Genomic DNA, 17,421 nt, shown 5'->3' on the forward strand with positions numbered 1-17,421 from the left:
CCCGCGGGGCCGCAGCGGGACGTTCGCGGGCGCCGCCGCATTGGCCAGCCGCTGCGGCACGGACACGCACCCTCCGGCGGCGGCCGCGGCTCCGGAGCCCGCGCTCCCGGCCGCCCCTGCAGCCCGGGCCCCGCGCGCGTCCGCCCATGGCCCTCGGGCCGCCGGCCCTGCCAGGCCTGCGCGTAGCCTCCGCCACTTGCCGGGGGCCGCGAAGCCCGCGACTGGGGCGAGATGCTGAACGGCTCCCGTCTGGACAGAGCTCTTAAGATGTCCCTGCCCCGAAGGTCAAGGATTCGCTCGTCCGTAGGTGAGAGGGGAGGGACTCGGGGAGGGAGGGTCGGCGGGGATGGCGCGGGCGCTGTTGGCGACACTGCCCCGCCCTCTGCCCGGCCTCCCCCTCCCTCGGATCCTTTGGCCGCAGGATCCACCCGTGCTACGCGCTGCCCTCAGCTGGGAGGCTGGGGGGCTGGGCGCCACTACACCTGCGAAGCCGTTAAGGTTCAAAGGCCTGCGAGGGGGCCCGGGCATCAGAGACCCCGGCCCGCCCCTGGCACAGGTGCGCCTGTGAGCGCTCAGGCCCGCCCGCCCCAGCGCGGGGAGGCGGTGGGGTGGCTGTGACTCAGGGAGCAGTGCCGGGTCGTCGCCCACCGTGGTGGGCAGGGCTGGTGGGCGCAGAGACCATCTCGCCTCTCCCGCTGTCGCCCGGCCTTGCCGTTTGCAATGTTTGCCGCAGGGCTCGGAGGGAGCCAGAGGGTCACACGAGTGTTTTTCACTTCAGGGCCCTCGGGCCTCGTGCGTGCCCACCGCACAGCCACCCAGCCCCGGTGGGGATCGCCTGGCACACAGCCCGCAGGTGGCACACAGCTCCTGGGCTTTGTGCCGCCTAATCGTTTAAAGCCGTCCACCCAGTGCTTCAGACAGTATTCCCCATCAACACGTCGCTAGACGCCTGTATTATGCAGTTGGATGTTATGTGATTATGATACATGACGGGTTCCCCAGACCCTTAGCTAATGAAAAATTGAAAGGGAGCTTCAAAAACAATAGGATTTCTTACCCTTTTAGGATTCCCAGCAAGTCTGTAGGTAGATCTTTGATATGAAGAAGGTACAGGGTTTGCAATTTGGAGCTGGGGTCACTTGTAATCTTTGTGTTTCTTGTTTTGAGAAAATGGGCATATAAAAATCAGTGACTTTACTATTTCTGTAGTTGAGTAACGTGAGAGGGAAACAGCTTATCAGGTAATTTGGGCCAGTGTTTCTTAAATTCGAGTAATATAAGGGCACCTTTAAATAAATTTTGACAGGAATCCCAGTGTGAAAGGATCACGGGGCTGGCGGGCTGAGACCGGACTGTGGGGCCCGAGGGCTGAAGCAGAGAGCACAGTGGGAGGGGACAGCAATAATCCAGGTGCCAGATGGTTCCTGTGGCAGAGCTAGGTGGAAGAGAGGGGTGAGCACACCCTCATAGGTTTGAAGATAGAGCCCCTGATTTGGAGGTGAGGCTTAAGTAACAGGAGAGTCAAAGTTCGGGCTGAGGCTTTGGGTCTGAGAAACTGGAAGAATGTGCCTCTTACTGAGATGGGGAAGACTGCAGAAAGAACAAGGCTCTGTCTTTTGTGGAGGGAGGAGTGGTAGTCAGAGATTTGGTTTTGAACATAGGAAGTGCCTACTAGAGAACCAAGTGGAGATGTTTGGTAGAGAGTTGGATTTAGGAGCCTGGAGTTCAGGGAACTGTTCTAGACCAGAGATAGAAATTCGTGAGTCCTCAGCAGGACAGCTCCATGGGTGATGCCTGCGATTGCCTTAATGCACAGCTGCTGCTGTCTTGAAAGTCTTACTAATTTTTGCACAAGGAGCCTGCATTTTCATTTTGCAATGGTCCCTGCAGATTACATCATCAGTGTGTATAGATGTGGCCAAAAGGAGAGGGGTCCCTGGACATGCTAACATTTCAAGGTCATGGAGATTAGAGCAACAGCAAAGGGGCTGAGAGGATGGCCAGTGAGGTCAGGAAAGACCCCAGGAGGGGTGCTGAGCAGCTTGGGGGGGGGGACAAATATGCAGGAAAAAGGGAGTGTTTAGCTGTGCCCAGTGCTGCTGAGAGCTCAAGAAAGATGAGGCCTGAGACCGCCTGCTGGATGTAGAGATGTGGAGGTCATCGGTGACCTTGCAAAGAGCTATTTTTGTGTAATTGTTGAGATGAATGTCTATAGAGCAGTTTTGAGAGATGCTAAGAGGACAGATATTGGGAACAGCAAGTCTACAAAACCCTTTTGGCTAAATTTTGTAGAAAGAGGGGAGAGCAAATCGAGGGTAGCTGGAGGAGGATATGCGTTCCAGAGAGGATGTTTTAAGACTAACATTGCAATCATACAGTTGATGGCATGGATGTCAAAGTAAGGCCTTTTTAGGGAGTAGGGAGGGACAGCGATCTGTGGTCAACAATGAGAAGCAGGGTCATCAGGGTAGCGCATGAAGGCCAGAAGCCAGAGGTGGAGGCTATGGGGCCTCTTGTTGATGACAGGCTGCGAGTTTTAGAAGACAGAGAGGATGGTGTAAGAGACAGAATCTATTTAGAATACTGACATACTGTGTGAGGAAGGGGGAGGACCTGGATAGTGTGGGCTCTCTGGGGTGACTCAGTGAACTTGGGCCAGTTTGGATGATGACTAAGGCAGACAGAGGTGGTGAGGCTGTGAGTGTTACGAGGGGAGGGTTGGTTGGAAGCTGAGGGCTGACCCAGGAGTGTCCTGAGCTCTGAAATCTCTTCTTTTTTCCAGTTGATAGAGATGGGAACCAGGAGTGGGGCATTGCCATTGGCAGAATCAGCACTCAAAGCTTTGGGCATCTTCTTCACCCGTTCTGCAAAAATGTCTTGGCCCTTTTTAGTCCTTTAGTGGTCCATTTTTTTTTTCTTTGACAGGAAGTAGGATGTATTGGTGGGCATGAGTAGGGAGAGGGCAGCACCGAGACTGTCAGTGAGTGCAGGGCCCACCATTTGTCCGGGGCCACAATTGGGGATGTACTGGCCCCACAGCCATCTGGGATGAGCTGCTTTCCATATGTATTTTTAAAATAGCCCTTTTTGAAAACAAAGACAAAAACATCCTGTTAGGATTTTGGTTAAATTTGCATTAAGTTTACAGATTAATCTGGAGAGAATAGACATTTGAAAAATGCTGTGTCTTCTTAATTGCAAATGTGATATCTGTCATCATTTAATGTCTTTTCTTAAAGTGTCATAATTTTTTTCATGAGGTTTCTATGCATTTTGAAAGGTTGATTCCAAGATACTTCTGTTTCTGTCATGCATGGGATTATTCCAAACTTACATTTTATTTATTTTATTTATTTTTTATTTTTTTAAAGATTTTTATTGGGGAATTGGGGGAGGGGAACAGACAAGTTGCTGTCGTTTTGTCTTCAGTCTAGTTGTGCAGGACGTTGCTTCACTGGCCCAAGTTGGCACCATCATTGCGCTCTTCCCAGGCCAGGCAGATCAGTTGCCGGCTTCTGGACAGCCACTCACTGCAGCTCCTGGCCGCTCACGCTGGCTGCTGGTTACATATGGTAGCCCATGGCAACCCACTGCCACAGGGGCTGCAGCCTACGCAGTTCCCGGCGACTCATGGGCAGCCCAGCTCCAGGTTGAGCTGTTGTTCAGCATCTTAGCTGTAGAGGGCAGTGTCACTGGTCCTCATATGTGGGATCCGAACCGGGGCCCTCTTGTGTCCCAAGCGAGTTCTTAACCATTGCGCCACTCAGCCAGCCTCCAAACTTACATTTTAAATGGGTTGTTGCTGGTGTCCAGGAAAGTTACTGTGTTTTTCTATTGATTTTATTTATTTTCTATTGATCCAACAACCCAGTGAATTGTCTCATAAATTTTGATAGCTTATGGATTGTTTTAATTTTCTGTGACAGCCTAATTATCTGCAAATTATAGTTTTGTTTCTTCCTTTATCATCGTTATAACTGTTATTTTTTTTCTTATTTGACTATATTTGCTAGTACTGTCAGGAAAAGGTTGACCAGAAGTTCCATGCTTGCTTTGCTCATAGGATACTACAGGGAACGCTTCCAGCATTTCAAGTTGAGTGTAATATTTACTGTTGGAGCTCGGTAGCTGTAATACACTAAGGAAGTGCTCTTCTCTTCCTACCCAGAACTTCAGTAAGGGCAGAGGTTCATTTAGTGTGTCCTTTAAGATAATCACAAGGGACGAATAAAATACCTAAAGATTCCCAGATGGTTGTGGAGCCTCTCCCTTTCATCCCTGGATCTGGGTTCATTAAAAGTGAATCATGGCACACCTAGCAGAATGGCTATATTAAGCAGTGACATCACCAAATACTGGCAAGGATGCAGAAAAACTGGGTCACTCAGACATTGTTGCTGGGGATATAAAATGATACAGCCACTCAGGAAAAATGTTTGGCCATTTCTTGTAAAAGTAAACATGTAACTTCCATTAGCCACGGCAATTATATTCTTGGGTGTTTATTCCTGAGAAATGGAAATATCTTCACACAAAAACGTGTTATATTGGTATCCATACAGCTCTATGAGTAATAGCCAAAAAATCTTCAATGGCTGGATGATTAAAATGTGGTATGTCCAAACGATGGAATATTACTTGGCAGTTAAAAAGAAACCAACTACTGGTATACCCAACAACTTGGATGGATCTCTAGAGAATGTGCTGAGTGAAAAAAACCCAATCTCAAAAGCTTACATGATATGATGTCTGATCCTACATATATAACATTCCTGAAATGACAAAACTATAGAAGTGGAGAACAGATTAGTGGCTGCCAAGGGGGAAGGCGGGTGTGGGGGTGGGAAGGATAAAAGGGTAACCCAAGGGATCCTTGTGGGATAGATATGTTCTGTCTCTTGACTTACCCAATATCAGTATCCTGGCTGGGATATTGTACTATAGTTTTGAAGATGTGACCAGTGGGAGAAACTGGGGAAAGGACCCAGAAAACCATCTCTGTATTGTTTCTTACAATTGCGTGGCAATCTAAAATGATCTCATAATAAAAAAACAAAGTAAACCATAGTAATTTTTCATCAAAAGAAAATACTTAATTGCCATGCTTCGGATCTTGTAATATATTCCCATTCAAGACATTTGAGTTAAATTATGATAATTTCATTGATAGGATGTTTACTTGGGGCAATTAAGTTGTACACCACCTACTTCTATAACACCACAGAGCCTGTGTATTTTGGAAGCTTAGTGCTTGGCACAACACTTCCTATTTGTTATATTTTGGTGGGGTCTGGAGCAGGGTGAGCTTAGACAGTGGTTTACTCTCTTAAAATTATGCTTCTCTTTTTTTTTTTTACAAACTGGTAATGAAAGGATCAAAGATAATAGTCTTCAAGATTATATGCTGAGCTGCATATTATTTTAGTAAAATAATTCTTGGGTTATTATTTCTTGCCTATGAGATATCTTTGACCCCTCTCTTAACAAGGATATTGAATTGTACTTTTGTCACTTCTACCATTCTCTAAAGATCTATTTTGTGCCAGTGACATAAAGTGTCCGAGACATTTTACCAGGGCCTGGGAATACAAAGACTAAGGAGAGGGGGTCGTCCTGCCATGTGGAGCTTCCAGTCTGCTCAGGGCGGAGCCTTTTGGTGTACTAAGGGAGACTGGAAACAGAACCATTGATTGTAACAAATATACTATATTGCATGCCTACTGTGTGCCAGGCACTGCTCCTGCTGCTAGAAATAGAGGTGCTGTCATGGAGCTTATGGTCTCCTGGGTGCTCACAACACATGTGGTGAGTGCTCTCAACTCTCTTATCCTGCCTGGTGTTGACACTCATGGACGATGCCCATGGATAAACAGGGAAGTGAAATGGCTGAGTGTGTGTATGAGTGTGCGGCATGGGGTGAGTAGTGAGGACAGAAAGGAAGGGGTACTCTTTTCTATGGACGATGGTGTCAGTGGTATGTAGAGCAGAAGTTTCCCCCCTATCTGATCGAATTCATGGATCTGGTGAAATGAGAACAGATTTAGTGATGAAGAGCAGACAAGGCAGTAAGTGCCTAGAATGAATACAGACACCCAAGGATGGCAGGTGTTCCAGAAACCGGCCCTGGAGCTCTCCTCCAAATCCTACACTCATCCATCCATGTCTCCTGCCTGCTCCTGCTCATCAGAGGTGTTTTTTGTTTTGTTTTGCTTACACAGGGTTTCTATGGGGACTTAGTTTGCCCATACCAACCTGTTCCTCATTTCAAAGGGGAGAATGAGGAGAATTGGGGCAGCTGAAAGTACGAAGAGCTGTAATGTTAGAATGTAAGGGCTGGACGGTATCTCAGAGATGGTTGAGTCCCCTCATTTCACAGATGAGAATGATTCAGAAACGTTCTTTGCTGGCTGGTTAATTTCCAGCAGGACCAGCTAATTCCAAAAGCTTGTGTGCTTTCTGCCATTTCCAGTCTGCCTCGTTCAATAGCAGACCTAAGCTGAACAGAACAAGTTCATGCATTCCATAAAGTTTTCTGTTCCTCAAATGGAAATAAAGAACTGGGCCTAATTTCCTCCCATTTTCTGTGCTACCTATTCTGTGGGTACTCAGTAAGTAAAGATTTGACTGAGCTCTGTCATGGATTATTTTTGGACTTGGTCCAATGGTCTAGATTATGTTTGGAAGTTTCTTTGAGGTAGTAATGTATATATAGGGGTTGAAACACCAGGCTTTAGGGTTAGAGAGAATTGGATTCAAATTTTAAGTCATTTGCTACCTATACGATGACATTAAAAAGCTTCCTTTACTTCTGTTACAGATGAGGCTGAAAATAAACTTTGTAACCTATGGGGTTGTTGTGACTAGTGAGAAATAATGTGTATAAAAGTGCATGCATTAATTATTGCTTCATTAACAGAACTTTATGATGCAATCAAGCTTATATTGACAATATGTCAGACCTTTCTCAGGTTGTCCTTCATCAACCAAGGTCAACTCCTTTACCTAGATACTTACTCTGCCTAATAGCAGAATTGGCAAAAACTTCAGTTGTCATCATTTTCCCTCCTCTGAATCTAATAACAGAGGCCTAACTAGGAGATGAGTACATAGGGTCATTATTGGAAAATTTAAGGGTTCTTTTCATGTCATTCTCCAGGTGTATGTGACTACCCACCAAGCACTCTGATTACAGACAGTGCTCATTACAGACTTCTAGTGTCTCTGAACGTTGTCACCTTCTGCTAAAAGTACCCTGCCTTCAAGGCCATTGTGGAACCTACAGGTAGCTGATAAGCACCTCAGTTGATGGCTTCTGTTTAATAATTGATTTTATCTTTCCAATGGATATTTTATCTTAAACCCTGACCTGGTGGAGGTGCCAGCTAGACAAATGGCTTAAATTAAAATTGTTCTCTAAAAAGCTTTTAAACATTTATGGGAGGATGTGTATAAAGCACCTTTAAAGATGACTGTCTACCTTTCCTCCTTGGACCTTTACATTTACTAAATATAACCTCTGGTCAATACCACACTGAACGCCAGAGGTTATTTACATCCATTTAGGCTGGTGAAAGTGCTCAGAGCCACCTTAACAACCATTAAGAAAGGCTAAAAATAAAAGTGATCTCATAGCCACACCTGGGGAGTTTCTCCCCATCATCCTCAAGGGCAAACCCAGACACAGGACCTGGGAGAGGGCCCTTGCCTGGATGGAGTAGTGCTGAAGTGGGGATGGTCAGCTGCCCACGCAGAATATGAGGACAGCACAAAGGACACCGTCACGCATGCATGGCTACCTGGGTGTACCTGCAGAGGTGTGTTTGTTCATAAGGGTGCATGAATGACACTGTTCATTTGTCAGCAATGGAGGGTGCACTGGGCCAATGTGTTAATATGATGTATGTGTGTGTGTGTGTGTGTGTGTGCATGCGCACATGCATTATTACATGTGTAAGTCTGTTGCTCTGACAGTTCATCTCTTACCTTGCTCACTGCCTCTCTAAGCTTCAGAATCTGATATATCATCAGTTTTCATCCTGAAAGGTGACCTACTCCTGATTAACTTTGATTTAGAGGTTTTACATTTGCAAGTTTCCTACTCTTTTGTAATCTTGTGCCACATAATAAAGAAATGTCACATTTCACACATTTCATTCAGTGAAGTGTTTGGGCTCTCGTTTTCCCTCTTCTGTCTACAGAGATGCTGCGTTAGCCGGAAACAGCACTGCGGATCCCAGGATTACTGTGAATATTTTAAGCACATTACTGAGACCAATCCTATGGGAAACCAGGGTCAGCAAACCACTACATGGAGTAAATACTTCTTTGTTCTGAAGTTTGGAATCTCATTCCAGACACTAAGTTCAAACATGGTTGCTTTCTTTCAAGGCCTTAGATGATACCTTTGTATCATGGAGAGGTTCATGTTTAAAGAGAGAAAACAGCACTGGCTGATGGTCCATTCAGGTGAGCGCCACAGGATCAGGCCTCATCAACTATCTTTAGCTACATAATGATTATCCTTATTTAAGACACTTTTCTATTTTCTTTTCTTTATTCTAATGCACCCAGGAAACACAACTTTGGCTTTAAAACTACAGAATTTTTATCTTTGAACTCCCAAAGAGTTACTGTAGCAGACAAACTAAGTGATCTCTTGTCCCCTGGAATCTCAGGACTCACTCAGTGCTGAGTTGAACCTGCCCAGGTTGCTAAGAGTGTAACAAAGTGGCCTAGTTTTGTTGTGTCCCCCGATATCCCTTCCCCAAATTACCTGTGCTATTCATTTGAGCTGGCAAGAATAAGAGAAATAGACTCTCTGGGTCCACTTTAAGTTCATGTTCATGTTGACCCTTCCTGAGGCTTGGGAATATATCTATTCAACTCTGTGTAACTCTTCCACCTCCTGGTTTTCTGATGTTAGAGTTCAGGCAGATTTTCTCAAGGGAAGACACCAGTGTGGCAGGTGATTGAGAAGGTGCCGCAGGTACAAGTAAATTGGGCCGAATGTAGAGATCAGTGAAGACTACAAATGAAGTGCACAGCTCGGGGCTGCTGTAATATTCAAGGTGAGTACTAACGAGGGCCTGTCAGGGTGATGTCAGAGATGAAAGGACAGGCTGGCTGAGTTGGAATCAACAAGCTTTCGACCTGGAAACCAGGGGGCAGGTGATGAGGTAGAAGCTCTTCCTGATGAGGGGCAAGAAGAAGAGCTGTATTTCCTTCTCTGCGGTCCAGCATTTGTCCTTCAGAGAGAGCAAGACGCTGCACAGTGTAGGCAGTACTTCATAGGGTCAGACATTATCAAGGTTGAAGGTGACTTTCTAGATCTGGGACATCCAGTGTGGTGGCCACTAGCTGCGTGTGGCTAATGAACTCGAGATGTGTAAGGAAGACCTGCTCTGTGCTCTCAAGGGAGCACGCACACTGGGCTTTGAAAACTTATTACAGAAAAGGAATGTAAAGCACCTCATGAATGTTTTATGCTTAGTATGTATTGAAATCCTATTTTGGCTGTGTCAAGTTAAATGACATAGATTATAACATTATTTTCTGTGTTTCTTTTTACTTTTTTGAGTGTCGCTACTAGGACATTTCCAATTGTGTTTGTGGCTTGCATTATATTTCTATTGGACAAGACTATTATAGATCGTCTTGTCTGAACCTTTTTGGTTGACTGTTCATGGGATTGCAGACTTTCAGACATAAAATTATCTGGCAGCTCAACACCCCCATTTTTGGGTGAGGAAACTGAGGCTAAGAAAGGTCCAATTTCAAGACCTGCCCTGTGTTCCTGGGACAGTGACAGAGACGAGAGCTGTGTCTTTAGACTCCTCCAGTATTCTTTTCAGGGTTATTTTGTCTTCCTCTTACATTGAGTGAAAATCTCCCCCTGGCACAATCTAACATATCTACCTAAAATGAATTTTGAGAATGAACTGGGTCATGGTACTGCAAACGTGTATTATATTTCTTTGAACCTAATCTCTAATGAAATCTAGTTGCTTGAATCTTTGGCTGTTGTCGGATATTATCAGTCAGTATTTGCAGGGAGGATCTTCTAAAATTATGCACTTGCAATTTATGATTATATGAGCTTCTGATCATGTGCTGCACAGTCTCAGGAGAGCAACTGGCAAGTCTTATCGGCTCACAGAACCACCTCCTTTACAGGCAGACAGTGGGCATCTCAGTGGCAGCTTTCTCTTCCCAGAGGCCATTCACTCATTGGAATTGAGTTTGTTTTTTTAATTTATTTTTTATTTTTTATAAGCAACACATTTAAAAATATTTCCCTCTTCGTGTATATTTTCTCCATAATATATTACTTTCTCAAATGGGTGTCTCAGAAACACAGAGGCAGTAAATATTAAAGAAAATTTCCGAGGAGGCAGTGTTTAGACCCCATAAGACTATTGGCACCACTGCCTGTTGGTGAGAAGAAAAAGCAGGTTTTATTACCAAGGGATGAAGCTAGACTTTTTAGCTTATGATGAGCTGTGATAATACAGAGTGTTGGTACCAAGATGATACTTGGGTTGTGGTTAGTGTTCTGATACCTTGTATCAATGGTGTATGGTTATCCTGCTTTCCTGCCGTGATTTGCTGCCCAGTCTGTGTGTCTATATAATGAAGAGCTCTGTGTCTGCAGTCTGTGATGTCTTGGCTTTATGAGCATGGCTGTAATGTATGACTAAAGGTGTCCAGGGTAGCAGAGGTATTCCATGGTTCTGAATCCATCATCCCAGCTCTTTCGTGCAGGATGATGTGTTGACAAGATGTATCAAGGCAATGCCAGCAATATGATGCTGAGGCGATGGAGAGGACATTTTAGATGTCTATGTGGACTCTGAGTTCAGTGCTGTGGTGTCACACCATAAGGTCAGCACTATAGTGTTGCACTGTGACAGATGTATAGTGACATGTGACCACCATTACAGCATCTTACAGAGTATTTCCACTGCCCTAAACATCCTTTGTGCTCCACCCACTCATCCCTCCCTCCCCCAATCCCTGATCTTTTTACTGTCTCCATAGCTTTGCCTTTTCCAGAATGTCATTTGGTTGGAATCATACAGAATGTAGCCTTTTTAGATTGGCTTTTTTTATGCTTAGTGATATGCAATTAAGGTTCCTCCATGTATTTTTGTGGATTGATAGCTCATTAAAAAAAATTCCTGAAAAATATGTTCTATTGTCCGGATGTACCACAGTTCATTTATTCTTTAATCTGTTGAAGGACATCTTGGTTGATTCCAAGTTATGGCAATTATGAATAAAGCTACTGTAAACATCCATGTACAGGTTGTTATATGGACATCAATTTTCAACTCCTTTGGGTAAATATCAAGGAGCATGATTTCTGGATCATGTGGTAAGAACATATTTAATTTTGTAAGAAACTCTCTTCCAAAGTGGCTGTACCATTTTGCATCCCTACCAGCAATGAGAGAAAGTTCCTGTTGCTCCATATCCTCTCCAGCATTTGGGGATGTCCGTGTTCTGGATTTTGGCCATTCTGATAGGTGTGTAATGGTATCTCTTTGTTGTTTTAATTTGCATTTCCCTGATGACATATGATGTGGAGCATCATTTCATGTGCTTATTTGCCATCTTTACATCTTCTTTGATGAAGCATTTTTTCAGATCTTTTGTACATTTGTAAATCAAGTTGTTTGTTTCCTTATTGTTGAGTTGGAAGAGTTCTTTGTATATTTTAGACACAAGTCCTTTATCAGATACCTGTTTTGCCAAGATTTTCTCCCAGTCTGTGGCTTTTTAGTCTCTAAGTGTCCTTTGCAGAGCACACGTTTTTAATTTTAACAAAATCCAGTTTATCAATATTTTCTTTCATGGATTATGAAAATGCTTTTACATCATCCTCACCATTAAGCCATAGTTTTGCTGAACACAGAGTTCTAGACTCAAAATTCTTTTCCTTCAGCAGTTTCAGGATACAGTTTCATTACCTTGCTGTACCCAGATTTGCTGATAAGAATCTGTCACTCTGATTCTTGTTCCTTTGCAGCTAAGCTATTTTTCTTTTTGATTAGTCTTTAATGATATATTTGTCCTTGATGTTTGCAAATTTCAATGTGATGGTCTAAGTTGTTTTTTTTTTTCCTTCCAACTAGTTAAATGCTCAGCACTGGAAGGCCCTTTCAATTTGAGAATCGTGTCTTTCTTTTTTGGGGCAAATTCTCATATCATACATTGCCAAGTATTCCTTCCCTATATTCCCCTTCTTCCTGCCTGCAACTTCAGTTAGCCTGCTGTTGACACCCCTTGTCTCCCTCCAGGTTTCTTAATTTTCCTCCTATAGTCTTCATCTCCTTATGCCCCATTTTGGAAGAATTGCTTGGCATTGGCTTCCAGTTCGATACTTCACTTTTCAGTTTTGGTTTTCTCTTTTTGTTCTTCCTACTTTTTAGTGTCTATTGACTTTTTATTTCAACAGTTACATATTCTATTTCCAAGGTTTCTAATGGATTCTTTTTTCATAACAGTCTAGTATTGCTTCATGTATTGAATACTCACTTCCTGGAGGATATAAATTACACTTATTTATTTTTCTGATCATTTTATTATTTGAGTGTGAGTTCTGTTTGCTTTCTCTTTTTCCTGGTTAATTGAAGGTTAATGCACCTTCAATACTTTGTGACTCTAAAACTCACTTTTTTGTGTGTTTTCAGTTGAGAATCTCTGGAGGAAGCCAAGGGAAGCTGCAGGGATTGTGCACATGTCTTCAGTGAGTGAAGGAATGGTGGACATGCCAGCAGGCGGCCCACTGAGTGGCTGGTCTGCTCCTATTCCTTCCACGCAAACCACTCTGTGTCCCATGAACAGGGAATGTCTCTCTAAAAGAAAACTGTTGGTCTTTCAGTTTCCAAAGGGTCAGTGTTTCAGTGGTTTAACCCTTGTGCTATAATGTAGGGGACAGCATTAGCAATAAGAGTTGTTTATTCTGCTCCTTCCTTTCTTTGCTTGAACGCATCCATGCTGGTTGAGGAGTAAAAGCCAACTGGAGTCCATACTCTACTTTCATTTGATTTGTGCTGCAGTTCAGGCTGAACGCAGTCTGTGTTTAGCCATTGTATACAGCCCAGGTGACTCCAGTCAGGCCTGCCTTTGAGTTTTGTCGTGGGCATCTTATAACTGGGTGTCCTTGGGGAAGTTACCTAATCTCTCAACTCCACTTTCCTCATCATAACACGACTTGAAATTTAGGATTACTTATGAATTATTATAAAAATAATAACTAAAACAATGATGTTAATGTATTTTAATTGTTTCAAGAATAATATACTAGGGACATAGGGCCCTTACTTTCCTCCATTTTATTTTGTCTGTAACTAGGTTGTTAAATTCTCTTCCTATAATATGAACTCTATATGATGTAGGTGCCTTTGGAAAGTCAAATGACAATCGTAGTGGGCTTAATTTTTAAAGAGTGTTACAGAATTCTGTGCACATCAGCAAATGCATAGGAGAATTTGCTTCTTCCTGTGAAATAAAACCAGTTTTCTACCCAATCATGGTGCTTTGGTAAACTTAAGGGAATGCGTGGTTACATAGAGCCCTGTCACCCAGCCTCCCTGCCTCAGCCTGGTCACTGGGGGAGATATGGGGCACACTGAGTTGGCACCCATTGCAGACTTGTACTTTTTAACCCAAACTGTGCTAAGTTGAGTAGTAGTTTGAGCATTAATATTAGGGATGGATGTTTTTCCTCTTGGAATCCAAATTGTCATTTCCTCTCATCACTAAGCATAAAGGGTGTGGCCAGCTCATAATCTTAAGATTCTGAAACAATTTAATGTTTTTTTTTCTACTTTGATTTCCCCCCTATAAATACAGGGTTCAATCACTGTCTCTGGACCCTTAAGGGGAAATTCTCCCACTCCTTTAGCTTTGGAAATAAAGAGAACAGGCTTGTTTTATGCTTGGATCTAAGGCACTAAATAACTTAAGAAAATCTTGCTGTGGTGGTTCTGCCTAGAAAGCCACTGAGGCATCAGGGCAGGGTGAGCGGCCATGAACCTCAAACTGGTGTTTTAGCTGGAATTAAAATAGGCCAAACGGATCTGAGTGGCAGGTTCTCAGTGGACGTATTTCCATGTCTTAAGCTTTTCATTTTCGTTTTTTGTTTATCCATATGTATTTCTAAACACTTGCTTTTGCAGGTCATTCTGAAGGGGTCTGTGAGCCATGGTCGCATCCTAGGTTAGCTTCAGCACTTTTCCAACTCGAGGAGGGTGGAGCGCTGAGTGGGTGGAGACAGAGACATTGGGCAGAGCCCGGAAGATGTTCGCCTGGAGAACCCGTGTTTCATGGCGGTAGAATTGGGTGGACTTGCACAACTGCACGGCCTCGAGTGCCCTACTCTCTAAAATAGGCATAAATAACAAACCCCTTCATCAGGTTCCCTCGGGGCACCTCCAGAAGAAAGGAGAATTCCCAAAGTAACCGAAACATTACTTAGAGCTGTAACTTCACAACTCTAATGATCATTTTGTAATGATAAGAGTTTTTGTAAGTGAGAAAAATATAAGTTAGATGTTGCTTGTCTTTAACGTGAAAACATTTCTCAGTATTAAATGCAATGCAAATGTTTCTATATATTAATTACACTTTTTCTCATTACTAATGTTTTGAAATATTTTTGCAATCAAGGTTGTTCTGGTGGAGATATTATAGTGTTGGTTTTCATATTTAATGTCAGAGTTAAGGAAGGGAGGAAGGCTGGCAGGCATGCAGGGTCCTACCCCACTGAAAAGACGGTTAACTTGCTGGAGAGCAGACACTCTGGTACCCGAGGTCGGGACAGCGCCTCTGGAAGGAGTGGCCTGAACACAGGAGTAGTTCCTGGTGATGAGGGATGGAAGGGAAAGTGCATGAAGGACATGCTATCTCTACCTGTTTGATGGAAAATAGATTCACCAAGGAGGCTGAGAGAAATCCAAGAAGAAACGGATTAAAGGTGAGGGCAAACCTCTGCAATGTGAGGACAGCATCCCCCAACACCTGTCAGAGACTAAAACAAAGCAGAAATAGACTCATAGATAGAGAGAGCAAACTGGTGGTCGCCAGATGGGAGGGGGAGTGGGGAGGATGGGTAAAAAGGGAGAAGGGATTAAGAAGTACAAATTGTCAGTTATAAAAATGGTCACAGGGATGTAAAGTGCAGCACAGGGAATATGGTCAGTAATGTTGTAATAACTATGTATGATGCCACATGGGTGCTAGACTTTCGGGGTGATCACTTCATAAGTTATATAAATGTCTAATTACTATGTTGTACACCTGAAACTAATATAATATTGTTTGTCAACTATACTTGAAAATAAATGAAAAATATATAAAAAGATTAAAGTTCTTTTTAAAAGGACATTTAAAATCTTAAGTAACAGTGGGACTTAATTGAAATTTGAGGGAATATGAAAAGGGAAATGGCCATTATATATTATTTTCAGGAACTGAGAATAGGTGAGTTTGGAAATCAGAAATCCCAGCATTTTAAATGTAAGGAGAATGGAATAGAAATGGTTGGATTTTGTAATGTTAAAATAGAAATATGATTTTGCTGACTCTGATAAATTATTTCTGTCAAAATTTTTCCCTCTAAAATACTGAAACTCTGGGTGTAATGAGGTCGGTCATTGTCAGCAAAAGAAATAGAACAATAGACTGAGAAAGGAGGTATCAATCAGCACGGTCCAGGAACTTTCAACTTGGCCTGGGTTTACTTGGAAATCTTCAGTCTCTCATCTTATGTCAGCGATGAATCAACTAGAGAGCTATATGAAGGAGAAATATATGCATGACTGATGTAGACAGTTGAAGAGGTGGCAAGAAAAGGTGGTTAGTGGTTAGTGGAGAAAGGCCTTTGTACACCTGTTATCACACTCAACTTTGTACTGAAGAAGAAGTACCTAACATATTCTCAGCTGGTTTTTACTCAAATCCACACATATTTACTGAGCGCTTCTCATGTCTGATGTGTCAGGCAGTGACCTGGGTCCTTAGCTGTGGATAAAGGCTGCATAATACTACACAGTTCCTGTTTCCAAGGGATTTACCATCTGGTTGGGGAGATAAGACCAAGACATGTAAAAAGGAAATAATAAAAAATCAATAGTAATATTTCAAGACAATAATAGAAGAGGTGCCCACAAGGCATAATTAATTGCTGAATGAGTTAAGAGGATGATAAATGAACATTTGAAGCAGAGATTGGTCATGATAAGCTTTTCAAAGGAGGATTTGAGTGAGGTTTTTATTTTTTTGACTTGAAGGGCTTCAGAATGAGCCTCCCTAAAGTGTGCCACTTTGGCACATGGATTATTTTGCAAACTGAAGGCAATCAAGACCCAGAAGACTCAAGAAAAACTTTTACCTCTCTCCTAACTACTTAAAAGAATTTAACTAGGGGGCCTGGCCTGAAAAAGAGCTATTATCAGAGATAACTTTCTTTTATCTAAATGACCTATCTGTATGGCAGGGCAAACATTTAATTACTAAGTATCGGCTCTTCTTATGTCCTGTGAATTACTCTCCTCCCCTTTGAAGCCCCAGGCCCCTATTATCCATTCTTTAGCTCAGGAGGGCACCTAAGCCCCAACTCCCTATGTTGTCCTTGGGTCTCATTGTCTTTGACTAGCCAAAGAACCTACTAGAGTAGAAAGAAAAACTTTCCTCTCCTACAGGCTACTTGAAAAATCAAGGTTATTAAAGTATAATTCACAAACAGTGAAATTCACCCTTTTTAGGTATAAAGGATAGCTTAACGATTTTGACACATGTATACAGCTGTATACAATCAAGTCACAGAATAATTTTATCACCCCAGAAGTTTTCCCATGTCTTTTGTAGGCAATTCTCTTCCCCCTTTCCCAGCTCCTGACAACCGCTTCCCTGACTTCTGTCCCTGAAGTTTTGCCTTTTTCAGAATGACAGACAAATGGAATCGTGTGCATGCAGCCTTTTGTGTCTGGCTTCTTTCACTGACTGCTTTTGAGGTGGTTAATCCAGGTCTATAGTTTCATTCCTTTGCACTGCTGACAAGTATTTCATTGCATGGATGCACCACGTTTGTTTATCATTGACTCGTTTTCTTGAGTTAGGCTGTGAAGGACCTGTAGATTTAGATGGAGGTGGTGAGGGGACAGGGCAATTTGGAGGCAAAGTGGAATGAAATAAAATAGAATGAGTTTCTGAGATACATCCTGACTCTGGGCAGAACCAGTAAATCAGAGAGGAAGACTCCAGACTGTGAGGATTTATCTGCATTTTTATTATTGATAAATCCAGCTCAAGCCTTTACTCCTACTTTATACTTCAACCAGATTAATTTCTCCCTACCCTGGACTTCTATTATTCTGTCCATTCTTTGCCCAACCATCCATTTGTTCATTCACCCAT

At 43.0% G+C, this 17,421-nt stretch overlaps 1 protein-coding gene across 3 annotated transcripts in view; it reads left to right on the forward strand.

Annotated features, from left to right (window-relative positions):
* Window positions 1-35: 35 nt before the first annotated feature.
* Window positions 36-17,421, forward strand: part of ATP8A2 (ATPase phospholipid transporting 8A2) — a 624,797-nt gene continuing 607,411 nt past the window's right edge. Inside the window, exon 1 of one of the 3 annotated variants that reach the window (XM_019651455.1) lies at window positions 36-307. In XM_019651455.1, the coding sequence (XP_019507000.1) occupies window positions 232-307 (76 nt within the window). In that variant the 5' untranslated portion in view covers window positions 36-231. The remainder of the gene's footprint in view (window positions 308-17,421) is intronic. The other 2 variants (XM_019651453.1, XM_019651451.1) reach the window with 2 other exon arrangements.

The sequence above is a fragment of the Hipposideros armiger genome, unplaced genomic scaffold (genome assembly GCF_001890085.2).
Source record: "Hipposideros armiger isolate ML-2016 unplaced genomic scaffold, ASM189008v1 scaffold_160, whole genome shotgun sequence".
NCBI lineage: Eukaryota > Metazoa > Chordata > Mammalia > Chiroptera > Hipposideridae > Hipposideros > Hipposideros armiger.